We start from the raw sequence: 18,910 nt of genomic DNA, 5'->3' as shown, positions 1-18,910 counted from the left end.
TAGGAAAAAGAGCCTGTTGAACAACCAGCATTTCTTTAGATAAGAAAGGTAATTAATAAGGATTCCCTGAACTGGGACATATTAAAATGTTAACTAATGTATTTGTTCTTACATTAACAAGCAAGTAACAGTTACAACACTCACAGTACAAAATATTAAATTGTTGTACGAACATAGTAGCTGATGTGTGGACTGTTTCTGCCTGATTTTCAGAGATCTTTACCAATTCTTCAAGACAGCAGGTTTGGGGTGAGGTGAAAGGAGTTTTTGTTACCCTTTTCACAACATATAGCAGCACCTTGTCTTCTTAAAAATCCTCTTTCTGCAATATTGATATCATCTATTTGCTATAAAATAGCACCATCTATTTAAACAGTTCAGCCGGGACTCACTGAGCAGCAGAAAGAGTTCAGAAATATTCTCAGCTGTTGAATTTTCATGAAAATACACATCTCAGAAATGTATGGGAGGCTGGGTGGAGAATTGTGTGTTTTCTACTGCTTCAGTCTTGAAAGCCAGTCTTGAGACCCATGCTGTTGGATGCAGCTGGGGCCTTTGTGTGGCTGCCCATCTGCTCTTTGATTCACACATTTTACAGTGTATTCTTATCTGGAATAAGTGGAATAAACACCACAGAAACACCTGTCCCCAGTTCTATATTACTCCTGCTACCGCACACACAACTGTGTGATGGTGACTCATTTCTACCAGACGGATGAAGTAAAAGACAAATAACTCTTTCCCCACTGTCTCACCTGTTTGGCTGAGAAAGTACTGTAAAAACTACTTTTTTTCCTCTCATAAAACAAGTTGTATGTCTGCAGGGACAATTGCATTAAGTCAAAGTCAGAGTGAGTTACTGCCATCTACTGCTAAAAATTATCTTTTCATCGTCTTTCTTTCCTTGTAGGAGTTTTTCTTCTTATACCTCCTTTTCGCAGCAAGTGAAATGTGAACGTGCACATCAGAATAGCTGGTTTTTAACTAGGGAACATGGGCAATGTGTGTGTTGGTAGAAAACTCCCCGTGGTGACTCTTGGAAGCCTTTTGGTTGCAGGACCCAGGCTTTTGGGATGCCCTTAGCACCGCAGCACTGAGCGCACCTGAGCTCTCCTCAGAACGGCCCAGCTCACTTCAAGAGAAGACAGCTTTGAATCTTGAGAATTTCTAGAATAATCTGAAAAGGGATCAATTTCTCAGTCAAAGCGAACGGCTGCTCAACCAAACCCTGCACCAGTGTCTGCTTCTATGGACAATACCTTTACTCTTAGCTGTGATTATAATATAAATACAGGCAAAGCTTTCACTGTTTTGATGTCCAATTAGCTGATAGTTTCTCATTGTGTAGTTTCTCTAGAGTTTCTTGCCTTCTACCAGAGTATCGTCAGAAATTACCTTCTTGGCGATTTTTACCCATTACTAGTGGTGCTACAGGTATTTCCTATTTCAATTCTCAGCTGAAAAACCCCAGAGCAGCGTCACATCTTCTGTTTATCTTGTCACCAGTGTAAGAATTGTCTTAGGTAAGCCCAAGATCTTAAGACTCGATCTGTCCAGCCCAGAACCTTTTTCCACAGGCTGTGAAAAGCAAAAGGCAATAGGAAACCTCTGCAGATACCTCCCGAGAATCGCAGCAGTGACTTGCGCATCAGGGACATCCTGAGTCTGGTATTGAGAATCTTTGTGTTTGGATCCTTAATGGATCTTTCATTCATGAACATCTGGCTTTGTTTTTGAGCTGGTTTCATATTGTTGCCATCTGCAGCCTCCTTTAGTAAGGAGGGCTGTAGGATGTGTAAAGATTTGTGCAATGGAATTTCCTTTTATGCTGATTTAATTAGATGCTCCTCAGTGCTCTATATGGCAGAGGCTATAGGTAGTTGTCGTGGCACTTGTCAGGGTGCTCAGTTTTCTATACCTCTGCGATATTCCTGCATAATTCCTGGGTTTCGCAAGCTGAAAAGTCTTAGTCTGCTTTGTTGTTCTTTGCATGGAGACCCTTCCACGTAAGGATCATCCCTTCCATTTTACAATCGCATTTTTGAGCTGGTGAGACCAGAGCAGCACCTGACACTCAAGATAAAGCATCAGTACTGATTTACATGGTGGCATCGTGCTATTCTGTTCAGTTCCATGGTCCTTCAATAAAAATTCCAAACATTCCCTTTGCTTCCTTTGACTACCGTTGATCATTGACCTGATCTTATGGTAGAATTGAATATTAGAAGCTAAAATTTCATTCCTGAAGGGTGATATCCAGCTCCAAGCCCAGCACTCCTTATGCAAAATTGCTTTCTTTTTTTCTCCTGTGCATTACCTAATATTTCTCTGTGAGGAATTCCATCTGCCTTTTTATTGCCCAGTCACCTCTGGTGATTTTTTTTTTTTTGGATAGGTCTGTTTCCTTGGCACCTTATCCTCCCGTTCATATTGGTGGTTTTCAGCTCTCTATCTCCTTTATAACGAAGCTTTTTTGAGCTCTGTCCTCAAAGGACTGCCAAGCTTTATTATTTATATAAGCATTGGCACAAAGAGCTCTGATCTTTGCTTATCATACCCTATTATAATAATAAAAAATAAGTTCTGAGCTGTGTTCTCTACATAGCTTAATTTTACATTTTCAAAAGAGAATAAAATCTTTTCCTTTCTGTCCTTGCTTTCTCTCCTGTTACTAGTTTGAGCTCACTGTGCCATGTTCATGTCTAGGTTTTGAGGAGGAAGATACGATCCACCTAAAGTGTTATCGGACTCTTTGCTTTTGAGATGACCTTTGTTCCCTGGCCGTGCTACCTGTGATCCACCTTCAGTGGCTCCTTTGCTACCACTCCAGGGTTCCTGCAGATAATTAAGCAGCTGAACAGGGCGTTATTTAAGTGTTATTTGAAATGCTGACGTTTTGGTTTTTCGGTTTTGTTTGGGTTTTTAAGTTTTTATCTAATCCATCAAAATAACCTGAGGAATGCATTGTGTAGTTGCCATGGAAATGTGGTGCTTACTGGATGTGCAGCTTCCTCATCTTTATCCGATTTACTTGTGCAGATGCTTGTGATGTGTTTGAGTAGCTGACACAGGCCTCAAGGAGCAAATGGCGTTTTGCAGCGCTCGGTGAACTGTATCTGATCACTGTACTGGGTCAGTAGTGTATGGAACAAAAGCAAAAGTATTAATATAGATATCATTAAACTAAAGAAAACATATGCCAAACTTACAATTTATTAGGTGTTTAGGTGCAAGCCTCATGTCGTGTGGCTCACGGAGCGGCAGCATTTGGACTTCAGTGGCACAGGACATGCACAGGGGTTGTGCGCGATCAGCTCCGCTTCTCAGGAGACGTGATGCCCACGCTCATTGCTAAGGGCAGAAGTCATGATGAGGACTTTCTGACTCATCGTAAAACCTTGTTCTTGCTGGGTCTTCCTCAAGTATTGCTTGTGGGCGGGACAGGGACCCCTGTCCGCCCTCCCAGGGTGGTCAGTGTGTGGATCCCAGATCCCTGCTCACCGATTTACACATGGGTGGGTATAGATCTGCGGCATGCTGTGGATGGAGTAGGAACCTCTGCTGTATTCCAGCTCCTGGATGCATCTCTCCTTAAAGCTATTTCCTAAAAGAGCTCTTTAAGAAACTCTTCTCCCCATTCTCAGTTTTTCCAGCTTGTATTTTAAGAAAATGGGGAATGGTAGGGTGATGATTTTTTTTTTTTACCAATTCACTTAATTACTGGTTATCAGTCAGAGTGACCAGGTTGGTGTAAACCAAGTGTAAAAATACAGCAGCTTCAGGAAGTTCAATATGATTGATACTTCAAAATATTTGTTTATTGAAAGAGGAATTGATTATAGAAAGCAAACCGAATTTCACTGTGTCATTCAGACCTTGTAGGTCTCGCACACTCTCGGCACTGGGCCCAGAGCTGCTGAGAGACCTGGGCCAAGTGATGTTGGCTTAACTTTGTTTATTGGATTGTGTTTCAAATATCAGCAAGCAGTGCATCCTACTGCAATGCTTACGTTCAATTTATACTAATTCACTGTATCTTATAAAGTGTAACACCTAGCATAACCTTGGGGTAGATTTGAAATAGGCTTTCAGTAAGAATTGCATTAAAAATAGGGTCTTATTAGAAAGAAAAAAAAAAATCCCCTCTTTGTTCTCTCTTGGTGGAACAACTGAGACACCTTAAAGGTAGTTTTGCCACCTCTGTAATGTCTGCAGGATCCAAAGCCGTATTTCAGAGGTGTTGCACAGCTTAACATCTGAGCAAAATGAACCATATCCACTTTTGAGTCCTGCAGTTTGCCGTTTCTGGGCACTGGTAGTAGCAATGGGCATGTTAAATGGGGAGGCAGCTGAAGCACAGCTGGATTGATGCTGGAAGGCACAAATGTCTGCTACTTTTGGCTTTCTGCAGGTGGTGCTGAGGTTGGGGCTCCCCTTGTCTAACTTCGGTGCCCACAGCGTCAGCAACGTGCAACCTCAGTTTTGACAACAGCAGAGTGAAAAGGGGTTGATTGGAGAGTTACAACTGTTGAACCTCACAGTATCTGCTCATTCCTACACTCTGCTCATCCCTCTTGGAGTGGACTCCAAGAGCAGCGGTTTCTTGTGCAGGAGCAAAGCTGCTTTTTTTTCTACTCCATAATTATTTGTGGGTTAACAACTAGTTTGTTGGCTTGCCCTATAAGCAAGACCAGATCCTTTTGAGATGGATGTGGCAAGGCACTTGTGTTACACTCCCCATGGACCCCTTCATGAGAAAGCTGGTTTCTGGCAGCTCCAGCAACAGACTTGCCCTGCTAGGAAGGACATAGGAGAGGATGAGAATAGCCAGGATGAGAATAAGATGTGCATGGTGATATCTCTGCGAGTTAGTGAAAAATGTGCAGGAGAACGTCCTTGGTATAAAAGATCCGCTTCTAAGACTGCTTAGTGATGTGATTTCGGTAGCTCTGCTGTATCGCTTACTCCCCAGTAGAAACAAAAATCAAGAGTTAGTATTTACTGTTGTCATTAAACATCACTTTTCTTTCAGGTATTAGCAATGCAGAAGCCCGTCAGCCAGGGAAAGCACCAAACTTCAGCGTGAACTGGACAGTAGGAGACACTGGTCTTGAAGTTATTAATGCTACAACCGGCAAAGATGAAATGGGTCGTGCATCTCGCCTTTGCAAGCATGCTTTTTACAGCCGCTGGATGCGTATCCATGCAAAGGTATATCTTACAGAGTGCTAGATTTTCCACTTCTTCGTAATTCTTAATGAAATATCCATGCATGCTGCTTTCTGCATTCAGAAGCCACTTTCTGAGCCTGATGTTAGCTCCTGCTCCATGTAGTAATGGAACAGAACAATGCATTTGTTTAGCTTATTCTTTCATTTGATAATGTCTGGTCAAAAATGCATGCAAGGATCTAACAGTCCTTGGTTTATAGCTAATTACATGGTGCTATTGCCTTTGCCTTCTCATTTTAATTTATTTGGAAGGATAATCCCAGTGTCACTGCAATCAAACCTACTGAGGTTTTGCTGTGTCCTCTCTTAGAAGGAAAAGCTACAAGGAAGTATCTGTCTGCTTTAATACTAGCTGTTTTAATAACTCGGTCCCTCTCAAATCATTTGGCTTAATAGTTTCTTTTGTCTCCTCTTTTCTCGTCTTTAATCCACACAGCTTTCCTCCAGCTTACGCTCCAAGATCCTCAAGCCCAACCTGTACCACGACACCAAGCAAGGAGCCACTGAGTACCAAACTGCCAAAGAGTGTTTGTTCAAAGCGTTCCTGAAGGCAGGACTGGGAGCCTGGGTGGAGAAGCCCATAGAACAGGATCAGTTTTCTCTCACCGTCTAATTCACAGACTGCTCATCACTTTGGGAAGGGGGTTGTTCTGGAAATTCCTGGTGTCCAGCACTGCTTTCTGGCATCTCCATCAAAACATCTTTTTGTTTGGAGTTGGTTGGTTGTTTTTTTTTTTTTTTTTTGTTAAAAAAAGCTTCATAGTAACTGTTTCTGTTTTGCTTAAGTATTGAAACTCAGTGATGATCTGACACATTTATGTGTATTTCATTATGGGAAAGTAATTTCTGGTGTATTTCTAGAAATACTTTTACTGTAGAAAACTTGCAGTAAGGCTGTCCTTACAGTATACAATGACTCATTTTTTCTGGGTTAAAAGAATTCATTTTTTAATTCAATGTCATCAAGTGCATGAAGAAATGAAAGTTTCTCTAGGTTTTACACCACACTTTTAGGAGGTAGCTTATGTTTGTTTTGTTTTTTTTTTAAAGAAAATAGGTGACAAAGCTGATTCTACTCCTCTGTTAACTTGTACTTGAACTGCGGATATTTCTAGCATATAGACCACAGAGCCAGAATGGATTCTGGACAGCTAGTATTTCCTCACTTCCTTGCTCTTTAAAACCAGCTGCTGAGAATTTCATGTCTTTGATGTATGTATTTATTAGCCTGTGACCCAGTTTTTAACATGCAGCTTTTTATTCTGTTTTTAAAAATACATTTACCTCCCATTTACACACATTGTGAAGTCTTCATTTTTTTTACCATCGGACACTGGAAACAGCAAAATAATTATTTGTAAGTTAAGAAGTTTAGTCTATAACGTGCAGAAATCTGTTTAGAAGTAGGTGATTTGTAAGTCCCAGGAACTCATCAAAATACAGTCATAACTGTAACAGTAATGTGACAACTTAAAAATAATTGCTCATTTTAAGGGCACTAAGCCTGAATTGCCAAAACCAGTGAGTTGCTGGGTATTGATTGCTCTCTTCTTGAAGAAATGAAAAGTTCTTGTAAGGACACAAATTTTTAAGTCTTCTTTCCTGTGAGTTGTGTCTGCTTTCGCCCAAGTTGTTGTGTCTCTGAGATCCCATTGCCTTTTGACTTTACACGTGTGATGGTCTTCATGAAGCTAATTAGGTAAGTTGCTTTGATGGCTTAGAAAGGTGTTTTTCCTAAAGGTGTAGACACTTCTGCTTTATGTAAAAATGTAAGATAGAAGGGAATTATTGTGAGATCAGTTTGATTAACTGGTGTATAGAAGTCATTTTTAAAAACACTTTTTAGTACACGACGTTTAGGAGCGATGGGACGTCTTCTGGTCTCGCTTCTCTGTTCACATGGTGTGTGTCCAAACACATCCCTTGGCTCATGCCTGTCCAGGTGACACCTGTGCTTTCTGAAGAGCATCTTCGAGATCCTCTGTGTTCCCTTTGCAAGCGACGAAGGTGATGCTTTGTGACATGCTACTGCGCCTGACAGCACCAATCCAGCACACCGCTGCACCAGCTGTCGGTTCCTGTCCCTCCACTCGGCTGCCCTGTCCCTGTGCCACACGGGACAGCAGATCAGTGGCTGGTCCATGCATTGAAGCCAAATCAGGTGTTGCTTTTAGACCCACATTGGGTCAGAGGTCCAGTTTGGAGTCGTGTTGGCGCATTGCGGAGCCGTGGAGTGGAGCGTGGGTCCTCCAGCCAGCTTCATGGCCAGAGCCCCTGTGTCCTGAAGCTGAAACTGGAGCTACTGTACCTGAGCCACAGCATCTCCAGGGGGTTAGCCAATACTTGGGGTGTTGGAGACTTGGATGTAAAACCAGTTGTGGCCAATCATGAGCACTGAAGACATGTGCGGCTTCGTTATTGCCCAAGTAGGAACCTGTTTTCACTTTCAGATAATGATCAAGCTTTAAAATCAGCAGTTGAAGCCTGTGGGTTGCTGTCTTGGAAGTAATGCATTGAGATGCAGACAATGCATTTTTGGCAGTATTATGGATAGTAGCGAGCATTGCTGTGGGAAGATGAGCAATACTGTGGCCTAGTGGTCTCCTCGGAAAAGACCTGGATGCTTCCAGAGGCTGCTGCCTGTTCCAGATGCCGGAGGAACAAACCTGGCAAGCTGTACCAGCCAGGCTTTGTTAACTCATCTTCACAGGTGACTGGAGCCCTCCTGTCTGCTTGTCACTGAAACCAGGAGTGCTCCTGTGGCCTCTGCCAGCTCGACAAGGCTTCTATGGTCGTCCTCTAACTGAGGCTTAGACTGCCCTGTTCTGAAGCTACAAGGAATTTAATTGTATGTGGTCAGATTTTGCAGGCGCTTGGACCTTTGAGATCAATTTTATCTTGTTCACGTTGCAAAAATTCTCTGTGGCTGTAGCTGAATACATCCATATGTGTTTGCAGGATCGAGGGAGAGCTGGTCGCACTATATACCTTTTCGTGAGATCATTACTGCTATTATATGAAATAAATACACATTTCTAAGGGGCTCAGTCTGTTGATAAATGAAGTCCGTTGATAATTTCCAGCAAATCATTTTTACCCATCTTTCTGAAGTGCTCATTCAAAAGTTGCTGTCTCTCTGGTTTTTTTTGGATGACTTGGGAAGTATTAGCTCAAACTATTTTTTTTATAAGGTCACAAATATGAGCAATATATTTAAGTATTATAATAGACATAGTTTTTTAAGCTGTTCAAATGAACAATTAAAGTGTAAAGGAAATATGTTCCATGCCAAAACCTTTTGACGAAGGAATGGTGTCAGGTTATTTATGAGGAATGAGTGCTCTTGTTTATAATTCCAGGATTTTAAAAAGTAAGAAGTTTTCCAGGGTTGTATGCAATCCATATCTGTCTTCTGGGAGTCAATAAAACACTGCTTGGCTTCCTTCACTTGCTTGTCCCTTTTTTGTGCAGCTGTTAACGTGGAAAGAAGTTGGGAGGCAGAGCTGTGGTTGCTGATGCTCCCGTGTTCCTCACAAATCACTGTCACCAAGCACCAATGGATAGCGATGTATATAATTTGGAGTGACTGCAAAAGATAAGGCAGCTCAGCTTCCAGCAGCTGCCGAATTTTGTGGCCGACTTTTGTGTTGGGAGAAAAGCCTGGGCTGGGTGGATGGGACTTGCAGGGCTGCTCTGAGAGCTGCTTCGGTTCTTTTAATTGTGGGGTTTTTCGTATTTTTGATGGCACACGAGTTTTTGTTTCAGGATCTTCAAAGGACTTGAGATAAATAATAACAACTTTAACGTTGATAAGTAGTTGAAATATAATTTAAGGTGTTTTTCTCCAGATGACCTTCTAGTGATAATAAAGTTTGTATGTTCGTAAAATAGGATTAATTAGTAATTAGACCTCTGGCCACGGCTAATAAAGTAGCACTGAAAAAGGTTTGCCCATCAGAAAGTATTGGGGGAAATAAGATAATTTTAATTATAGATGTTTGAAATATGTATGATCACTTTAAGAAGATTTGGGCCTAAATACTCACACTTGAAATATCGGTTACAGCCGTACTCAGGACCTGGTAATAACTATAGATGATTTCTTACCGCTTGTGTGTGAAGCGTAGTGTGTGCAGGAGTTTGTTAGCAGCTCTTCTCACCCTGGTGTAGCCGGTGATGGTGACTCTGCCTATGTGGGGACATACAGCAACGGGGTTTCTGTACCTATGGCCGTTTTGGTCTTCTCATCTTGGAGAAATTTTTTCATGGGTGGTTACTATGTAGGAAACTCAGGAAGTAAGAAGATTTTTGTGTGCTATGCCTCCGTGCATCCTCTAAATCTGAAATAACATGCAGCTGTAAGTCTAAGGATCTTGTGTTGCATTTCATGAGTCCAGTTCTGTACTGTCGACCCACGGGAAAAAAGTAAATCTCATCCTGCTCGCTCGGTGAAAACGCCCGTGAAATGAAGCTGTTGGTTCCGAGTGAATGAAGCTGTTGGTTCCGAGTGCTTGGTGGCACAAAGCAGAGCGTGTGTCTCACGGCGGAGCAGCGCTGCCTTTTGAAACCAAGCTGTCTTTTTAAAAAATAACCTACTAGGAACTGAGAATCAATTCTAAGAATTGCTCAGTCATGGTCACCAAATATTTGAGTTTGTTTTGGTTTTTTTAATATCAATATTTTTATAAATAGCGAAGATTATTATTGCCATTCCATAAATGAGGTTTTAATGCTTGGGAGGCTCATGCTTGCAGGGAAGCTGTGTTTTGGATTCTTTGCATAAAATGTCCACTGAGAAAATTATCCCAAAGTTTACTGAAAAGGAAGCAGAGCTACAATTCAAGTACACTCTTAGAACAAAGATTTTGTTTAAAACCTAAGAACCCACAGAAATAAAACGCATAAAATTAATTATCCTGTCTCAGAATAGAAGTGTGGTTTTTATTCTTGTTTGGTTGGGTTTGTGTTGGTTTTAGTTTGATTTTTTTTTTGTTGGTTGGTTTGAGTTTGGTTTTTAATACCAAATGGTTTCAGTTGAGTTTGAAAGTTTTCATCTTGACTTAACGTGCTCCTGTTTGGAGAGGAGCTGGTGTTTATCCCAGGGTTACCTAGAGCTGGCAGGCACAGGTTTTGAAGGGGACAAGAAGTGGATTTTAGAAGTGACGCTGCACTCGGTGCCGCAGTTCTCTTTATGGAAACAGCTGGTCCAGAGTATTTGCAACAATTTTGGGCTGGCCACCTCCAAGGAGGAAGGTTGTGTGGGTCTCTGTGGCGGGTATATACAACCACAGGGTGTGTGGTGTTTCACCTCTAGTGAGGTGTTTTTCCCTAAAACACACCCGGGTGGATATAACCCAAGTTTCTCCTTGGGGCATGTCAACATCGAGTGTTTTTCAGAACCTTTGCAGCCAAAGGTCTGTCCAGTTGCCTGTTGGTAAGTGGGCTGTTAATTGTGCCAATGGCATTTGCATGTGCAGGAGTGAGTTTTATGGGTAGCTAGATTTTGTTTTCCTCAGTCATTCTGGAAAGGAAGAATTAAGAGCCCTGTTTGCTGTCAGTACCGAGGGCAGCAGGCATCAGCAGGTGTAATGATTTAAAGAATTTCTGTTCTCTAGAAGGAAAGATCCACAGCTGAGGTCACTGCAGTGGTTTTTTACATTTTTAGTATGTTCATCATCATCATACCAATATCTTTTTTGCTGTAGTTCAGCTGAGGCACCTTTAACAAATTTAAGACCAAATGTGTGTGTGTGAATATATATTTATACATGTATATATAGCTGTATATTGTTTGCATTAGGCAGTTGTTCTTCCCCAGTCTTCCTGTGTGATAGTGTAAATACATTAGTTTTACCTACCTGGTGTAAGGATATTAAAGAACACTCTCAGACACTGTCCTCAGTACTTACTTTCTCTATTTATAAACTCAACTTTGAAGACAAGACCTGGTTTTATCTCTGGTTTGTCGCTTTCCTTACAGAACGCTTATTCCTATCCTGGTGTCACCACTGAAGCACAACCCATTGGTTGATTATTCCAGGCTCTGACTCTTTTGCATACTACCTTGCATTGTTTAATTAATGTTTGTGCAGAGATTTAAAAATACAAGAGCTATATCATTGCTAAGTTTCACCATTGTTTTTGTATATTGATATCACTAGTGGCAAACTAAGTGGAATGTCACAAAACGTCGTGGGTGTTGTTAAAATGGTGGTTTGGGTTACATCCTAAAGAGCTAGTGAGGAAGTAATCTGAGGGAACACTTCTGAAGCTGCCAGCTTGACTTCTGAAATGTCAGTTTTGCAAAGAGAAAGGAGGGAGGGAGAGAGGGGTTGTAGGCTTGCAAACTCCTGGCAGGGCCTTGCAGAGGTAGTGGGAGCAACGGGGTGGAAAAGGGAAGCTCTGGAGGTGGGAGCTGCCTGCCCTGCCCATGGGACACCATGGTGTTGGTGAACACGAACGGAGCCTGTTCAGTCCCATTGCTCTGGCTGAGCAAATGCGACGAGTGATATTTGTACAAAACTTACTGATACCCCACTGCCTGATGTGGGGTGCACGGGCCTCCCTGCCACCCTCTCCCTCCCCTGGCCACCCAAAGAGCTGTTGGGGTGGCCCTGGCAGGAGGGGTTCCTGGGGTCCCCGCGGATCCAGGCTCTGACCTTGGCTCTGTTCCTCTCTGTTCCAGCTGTTCGACGCGCGATAGGCGACAGCGGTCCCTACGTCCAATGCCAGGCAATTCGCACCCTGCCCCAGCTGAGCGCTGCAGTGGCAAATGGCTCCTCCAGATCCCGGCTGCAGGAACTGCAGGGCCGACTCCACCAGGTGTGGAGGAGGCGGCGGCCTTCTCTCTGGGGCAATGTCTGCCTGTGCTGCTGGGGCTCTGCGCAGGACTGATCCCAGCACCCCCATATGCTCTTCCTTCATTAAACAGTTTGAGTGTCTGAACCTGCACATCTTGAGTTACTGCTCTTCTGCCCTTCTGTCTCCAACCGGTGGGTCTTGCTTTGGTCCCCAGGGCATTGGAGTAGAGGAGAGAAAGGGTGCTTGTACTCAGCATCTGTTGCGTGGGCATGCAGTGTTGTAGGAAAAGTGACCAGAAACCACTTTGCACTTGGTTTTTCTGCTGAGGCCTTCAATACTTCCAACCACGCTCATGCGCAGAGCCCAGAGCTGTGGGGAATCCCTGAAAAACTTGTCCTTGGAGATGTCCACAAACATTCTCCCCGCCATGACCTGCCACTTGTGCCTCTTTAGCTGGCTCCTGTGGAGCTCCTTCGGGGGAACCCCAGGGCACACGCCTGTGGCACCGTGTCACAGAGCCCTTTGTGACCCGCCACGATAAGGGTGCTGGTGGCACAGCAACCACCTCACTGTGCCCGGAGGACACGACGGGACAGGACAGGACCGAGCGGAGCTGCCAGGAGTCCCTGCGCAGACACCTTGTTCCCTGTTGATCCGTGTCTACTGTCTACGGCGCTATTTCTACACATCTCTCATCCCTGCAGCAGGAGCCCTTGAGGCCAGACAGCAGCGGGATGGCGCAGAGACCCCCATTCATACCCAGGGTGGTCTGGCTGAGTGATACGAGTGAGGATGAGGACGAGGAGGAGAAGGGCGCTGAGGCCGCCCCACCATTGCAGCATGAGGAGGTGCAGGAGCTCCAGCTGCTGCAGGCAGGTCAGTGGCCGGGCTGGGCCGCAGGGCGAGTGGCTGCAGCCTGCTGGGACCCATCCCCGTGGATATCCCCAGGGAAAGAGTGGACGAGGGGACAGGGCTGTTCCCCACACTGGGCTCTGGCCACGCTCCATCCACGGGCACTCCCAGCCCCATCCTGCGGCCAGAGAGACGGGGGTCAGTGTCCCCACCAGCCCCTGTCACGGGGCTCGGCTGTGTTCTCCAGCCTCTCCCGCAGCCCCTCAGCTCTGCCCACGCTTGGTCTTTGCCAGATCCCAACTGGGAGCTGCCAGAAGAGGAGAAGCAGGAATACACCCATGTCATGCACAACCCCAGAGCAAAGGTACCTGCAGCCATCCCTGCTCTCGCTGCCCAGCCAAGCACCGCTGTTGGGCCCTCGGTGTGGCATCCTTCTCTTCCCTGCCCTTCCTTCTCCCGCAGCTGTTTTGGGAAACTATCAGCCTCAAAGTCTGTGAAGGCTCCACTGTCGAGCTCGCTGAGGCCATGACAGAAGGACAATCCTGCGATGTGGAGGCTGGTGCTGCTCTGCTGGATACGCTTGTGGAAAGTGAGGTCTCCACTTTGAAGCAGGTAAGTAGCCTGTGGCCAGGGCTGGAGGCCCCCCAGGAACAGTGTGGCCCCTGAAGCTGGATCTGCTGGGCTCCCCACAGTCTTCTGGGCCAGCACAGTGTGGTGGGAAGGGCAGCACATGTTGGAGGAAGCCGGGGAAATGTTTTCCCCTGGCAGCACTCCAGCTCTGAGCTGTGCTTCCTCCAGGTGCCCAGGATTGTGCGGTGCATCCACCGGTGGTTCACGACCAACACGGATGAGTCTGCCGAGCACAGGCTGGACGACACCCTTGTGGAGCTCACCGACGCGCACCCCCATGATGTGGTGGTGGCCCTGCTGCGCTGTGCCCCATCGTGCGACCGGTACTGGGAAACTTGCCTTGAGGGCTCCGACCTCCCCAGCCTTTAGAGCCCATCGACCTGGACAGCCCGTCCCGTGCGGGCTGGCAGACAGAGATTTTCAGGCCCCTCTGGCCCCTCTTTTGCCCAGCCCTGGCACGTCAGCCCCAGAGCCGGCTGCCGTGCTCCCCCTGCCCACCAAGGCACCGCTGCTCAGCCGCCTCCTGCCCGCAGGGGCAGAGCCGCTGGGTGCCGCCTGCGAGGGGCAGCGGGCAGAGCCAGGGCTGGTGGCCAGCCTGGGCCCGCACGGTTGCCTGGGCCCGCACGGTTGCCTGGGCCCTGGTGCTGTGGCCAAAGCCCCAGTGACACGGATCTCTGTGCCTGCAGAGCCGCTGCAGCCATGTGGAGGATGATGGTCACCACCAGCATGACCGCAAAGAAGGTGTTCCAGGAGCTGCTCTGCGTGCTGGAGGATTGGCCGCTGCACAGAACGTCCACCTCTGACGGGGACCAACAGGACGTCCTTGCCCTGGCTGTGAGTGACCAGACCAGGCCTTTGCTCAGCCCCAGGGTCGCCTCTGCGGGCGGTTCTCTGTCCTCCCCCGCCACTGCATCTCCCGCGGTGGCTGGAAACCCGGGGAAGGGGCAGGTTCAGGAGCAGCCAGGCCAGGCGCTCCCCTTGCGTCCATGCTCGGGCCCGGCCACAGGCGTGTTTTGGTACTGAGCGCGGTCTCTCGCTGTTTTGTCTTCTGCAGGCAACCAGGGTTCTGTGGGAGATCCTCCGCATGCCCATGTACCCAAGAGGGTTGAAGGTGAATTTCCCTCGCCTCCTGCTGGCTCTGCTCTTCCAGGTTTCGTACAGCACAGAGCAGATGTCAGACGAGGTGGATACTTTCTGGAGGGAATGCCAGGAGGAAGGCGGCCTTCCCACCAGCCCCAGCAGGTGCTCCATCCCAGTCCTCCCAGCTCTCCCATGGCCCTGGGCCTGGGGCCAGGGCTCCCAGCGTGACCTGGGCTTTGCTCTGCACTCAGGTTTATAGTGCTGACTGTGAAAGCACTGCTCTGCCGCCTGGGCTATAGGCTTGTAGCCTTTGAAGTGGAACGTAGGCATGGCTGGGACATGCTCCTCCATGCTGAGACCCACCACTGCGCAATGGGGCTGCTGGCCAGGTGAGAGCCCCCTTCTCCCTGCTCCCCCTGCCATTGGTGCCCTGCAGACAGGGCACCCCAGATAATCCCCTTGGTGCTGGGTGAGAGGGTGAGATGGACTGGTCGGCGGTGATGGCCCAGCAGACTGGCAAAGGCTGGGAGAGCTGGGTGCACAGGAGCAGCCACCTCCCAAAGCGCCGGCGTCCCCTCCCGAGGGCCTGGGCTGACGGCACAGAGCCGGGGTCTGTCTGCAGGCAGCACCAGCCAGGGCAGCCGCCGTGGCGGCAGAGCCACAGGAAAGGGGTCTCTGAGAAAGCGAAGGCTTTGGGGTGGGAAGGGTGTTTTTTCCAGTTTCCTCCCCAAAAGGAGCCTGCTGGTGCTGGGCACTGCCTTTCCCCTGGTGAGGGGTGGTGGGAAAGACCCGGGCCTGTGGGAGCAAATGCTGCTGCTGGCTGGACTGGAGCACAAAGGGGTCTTTGGCCCTTGAGGGGGACAGGAAGTCCCAGGAGAGGTTTGCCTGCCGTGCTCATGGCCAATGGTGCCTTTTTCCTCTTTCCAGAGAGATCCATGATGTCTCAAGACACTTCAATGCCTCTGTGGTGTCCTACCTGGTCGAGCTGCTCAGCAAGAATGAGCCCCGCTGTGTGCTCCCTGCCATGGCGTTCCTTGTGGAGGTGAGCCTGATGGCGAGCGCTGCCTCGCTGAGCTGCTTCCCACCGCTCTGCCCTCTCGTAGCCGCAGCTGCAGGGGGAGCCCAGTTGGTGGGTCTGGGGCAGAGGGTGGGCTCCTCTGTGTGCCCTTGGGTGCCTGCTGCTGGGGGGACACTTGCCTCTGTGTGTGCTTTGTGCCCCCCTTGCGCCAGCTGTCGCTCCTCATAGGACGAGCAATCAGAGGCTGCCGAGGGCTGGGGTCCTGCCAGCCGGGCACCCCGTCACTGCTCTGTGTGTTTCAGATCCTGGCCTCCCCTGGCCGAAATGTAAGGGTTGACAGCTTCCTGCAGCTTGTCCCAAGATACCTGGAGAGCGACTGCAGGATAACGCGTTCCCTGGTGCTCAAAGGCCTCAGCGTGCTCTGCGGCACACCCAGGATGGTGAGCGGGAGGCAGCGGCTGAAGCCGTGCTGGTGGTGTGGGGCTGGGCAGGGGTGCTGGCTACCAGAGCGGCTTGGACTTGGCTGGGCTACGGGAGCTGTGGTAGCTGCTCCCAGCTCTCCTGCCTCCCTGTTCACCTGCCCGAGTCCTTCGGGGCAGGCCGTTGGTGTCTGGGCCCTGAGGCAGCAGCGTGGGCTCCAGCTGCCACAACTGCTCCAACTGTTCCACGCAGGTCCCAAAAATGCGGTTCCTGGTGCGAAGACTCACGGATGTACTGCAAGACACAGACATGGATGTGGTCAAGATCACCCTGTCTGTGCTCAGAAAGGTGATCCGTGACCCACGCTTCCCAATTTCCACCCCCATCGCTCTGCAGCTGGCTGAAAGGCTCCGGCCACTATTTGACAACGTAAGGCTTCGTGCAGTCCCCGTGGGCTTTGGGTGCTGCCAGAAAACGTTTTGCCTTGTGGATTTTCAGACCTAGGACCAGGTGCGCCTGAGGCAGCCGGTGCTGAGGTCTTGCCCTCTTCATGTCCACCAGGAGTCCGGGTACATGCAACAGCTCTCCGTCAGCATCTTTAAAGAGGTGATAGAGCGTGTAGATGACGGAAAAAAGCCGCTGAAGACGCTTGTGCACCAGAGCCTGCTCCCACTGATCTTCCACGTGCATGATGAGAACAAGTCCGTGGCAGCGGTGAGGATTTCTGACCTGCTGGTGTCCCCATGGGAGGTGGCTCAGCCACCTCCTGCCCTGACACCTCACAGACTGCAGAGCTCCAGCCACCTCCTGGCCTTGGCTCCAGAGCAGCAGCCCTGGGGGACGTCTGTCCTGCTGCCCCAGCAGCACCCAGTGCCCGAGATGGGGGTTGCCTTGCTCCTCTGTCCAAGCACCAATCTGCTGGCAGACGAGTTCCCCACCTCCTGCATCTCCCTGTCACGGGCCAGCACAGGCCCTGAGCCTTGCCCAGGAGCAGGGGACGCAGGTCCCGTGCTATGGGCAGTGGTGCAATCTCTCGATCTCTGCTGCTCTGCAGACCTGTCGGGCTACCCTGCTGCAAGCTACCCTGTTCCTGAAGAAGGAGAAGCTCAGGCAGGCTGTGCTTAGGGATCAGCAGATAGAGGCGATCGGCGAGTGCCTGGTAAGGATGCCATGAAGCCCCAGCCCCAGCCTGGACAAGCCCCCAGTGCCCAGTGTGTGGGGCTGGCAGCTGTGCCCCTGCCCACTGCTGCAGCCCATCGCCACCAGCCTGCAGCCCACACACTCTCCCATACCTCGGGTGTGTGGCCCCACGGGCTCTTCTCCAAGCTCCTCTCCCTGCCAGAGCCCACGGCTGCTGACGGAGCCCTGACCCAGCTGGGGGTTGGGGACAGGATGGCCCCGCAGCTCCTCGGGGAGCACCCAGCCCTCTGCTCCCTCCAGACCCGGCACTAGCCGGCTGCTGGCTGGGTGTTGTGGGTGTCCTGGCAGGGGAGGCCAGTCCTGGGCGCAGGGACCACCCAGCCAAGGTCAGAGTCTGCCCCAGCTCTTGTCTCCATCTCCTGTCGCTCTCTCCAGCTGGCAGAGTGCCACAGCAGAGCAGCAGAGTACCTGCTTCAGTCCCTGACATACATGGAGAGCCCACAGGACTCCATACGAGAGGCAGCTGTCGCATTCCTTGGTGAGGCACAACCCCCAGGGGTCCCTCCCAGCCCTACTGCATCTCGGCCCCAGCCCTGGGTGCTGCACCGGCAGCAGGATTTGGCCCAGCAGCTCTGGAGCCATCACTGCCCGATGTGGGGTGCACGGGGCTCCCTGCCGCCCTCTCCCTCCCCTGCCCGTGGGCATCGCGCTTGGGGCAGAGCCCGGGCTCAGCGCTGCCAGGGGCAGGAGCGCGTGTGGCTGGGCTGATGTGGGGCAGCTGTGCTGCTGGGGCGAGCAGGAGCGGTGACGGGCTCTGTGTTCCCAGGGGTCCTTGGGCAGCACATGAGGGCTCAGCCGGAGAAGTTCCAGCTCATCTATGAGGGTGAGTGAGGACAGCGGGGTGTCAGCAGGGACTGGCGGGGAGGAGGAAGGACCCTGGCCAGGGAGCTGCAATCCGGGCCCGGCCGGGGAGGGCTCTGCTCCTTGCGCAGACGAGGGGCGGTGGGGGCAGAGTAGAGAGAAGTTTCAAGGACATCCTGTTGGCCGCTGTTCTCCCTGGCCATCCGAAGAGCCGGTGGGGTGGCCCTGGCAGGAGGGGTTCCTGGGGTCCCTGCGGATCCAGGCTCTGACCTTGGCTCTGTTTCTCTCTGTTCCAGCCGTTCAACGCGCGATAGGGGACAGCGATCCCTACGTCCAACGCCAGGCAATTCGCACCCTGCCCCAGCTGAGAGCTGCAGTGGCAAATGGGTCCTCCAGATCCAGGCTGCAGGAACTGCAGGGCCGACTCCACCAGGTGTGGAGGAGGCGGCGGCCTTCTCTCTGGGGCAATGGCTGGCTGTGCTGCTGGGGCTCTGCACAGGACTGATCCCAGCACCCCCATATGCTCTTCCCTGAATAAATAGTCATAGAATCGTTGAATCATGTAGGTTGTGAAAGACCTTTAAGATCCAAGAGTTAACCTAGCGCTGCCAAGTCCACCACTAAGCTATGTCCTTAACTACCACATCCACAGGTCTCTTCAATACCTCCAAGGATGGTGCCTCAACCTCTTCCCTGGGCAGCCTGTTCCAATGCCTGACAACCCTTCTGGGTGAATAATTTTTTCCAAATATCCAATCTACATGTCCCTTGGCATAACTTGAAGCCATTTCCTCTTACCCTATCGCTTGTTATTTAGGAGAGGAGACCAACCCCCTCCATGCTATAACCTCCTTTCAGGTAGTTGTAAACAGAGATA

At 49.6% G+C, this 18,910-nt stretch overlaps 2 protein-coding genes across 4 annotated transcripts in view; both read left to right on the top strand.

The window, feature by feature from the left end:
• Positions 1–6,525, top strand: part of ADARB1 (adenosine deaminase RNA specific B1) — a 61,374-nt gene extending 54,849 nt beyond the window's left edge. For all 3 annotated transcript variants that reach the window (XM_065841339.2, XM_071811402.1, XM_071811403.1), the window contains 2 exons: positions 5,033–5,211; positions 5,668–6,525. In XM_065841339.2, coding sequence (XP_065697411.1) covers positions 5,033–5,211; positions 5,668–5,844 — 356 coding nt within the window. In that variant the 3' untranslated portion in view covers positions 5,845–6,525. The remainder of the gene's footprint in view (positions 1–5,032; positions 5,212–5,667) is intronic.
• A 382-nt stretch (positions 6,526–6,907) lies between these two features.
• Positions 6,908–18,574, top strand: LOC139828397 (maestro heat-like repeat-containing protein family member 6). The gene is made up of 19 exons (XM_071810752.1): positions 6,908–6,930; positions 7,881–7,941; positions 10,334–10,484; positions 11,917–12,053; positions 12,737–12,908; positions 13,178–13,248; positions 13,347–13,496; positions 13,683–13,837; positions 14,201–14,348; positions 14,569–14,756; positions 14,846–14,983; positions 15,522–15,636; positions 15,915–16,052; positions 16,285–16,461; positions 16,594–16,746; positions 17,087–17,191; positions 17,485–17,710; positions 17,999–18,055; positions 18,330–18,574. The coding sequence occupies exons 1-19, from the start codon at positions 6,908–6,910 to the stop codon at positions 18,536–18,538; spliced, it is 2,574 nt and encodes an 857-aa protein (XP_071666853.1). The 3' UTR covers positions 18,539–18,574.
• Positions 18,575–18,910: the final 336 nt, after the last annotated feature.

This window comes from Patagioenas fasciata, chromosome 7 (genome assembly GCF_037038585.1).
Source record: "Patagioenas fasciata isolate bPatFas1 chromosome 7, bPatFas1.hap1, whole genome shotgun sequence".
Taxonomy (NCBI): Eukaryota; Metazoa; Chordata; class Aves; order Columbiformes; family Columbidae; genus Patagioenas; species Patagioenas fasciata.
Note: the sequence above shows the minus strand (reverse complement) of the source record. Positions and strands in the feature narration are given on the sequence as shown.

What these genes read in the sequence shown, in the direction of transcription:
- LOC139828397 (XM_071810752.1), top strand. Translation starts at nt 6,908, where the DNA reads ATGGTCTTCATGAAGCTAATTAG. An exon ending in GCTCCAGCTGCTGCAGGCAG is followed by an intron (nt 12,909 to 13,177) that starts GTCAGTGGCCGG and finishes GGTCTTTGCCAG; the next exon opens with ATCCCAACTGGGAGCTGCCA. An exon ending in GGCAGCTGTCGCATTCCTTG is followed by an intron (nt 17,711 to 17,998) that starts GTGAGGCACAAC and finishes CTGTGTTCCCAG; the next exon opens with GGGTCCTTGGGCAGCACATG.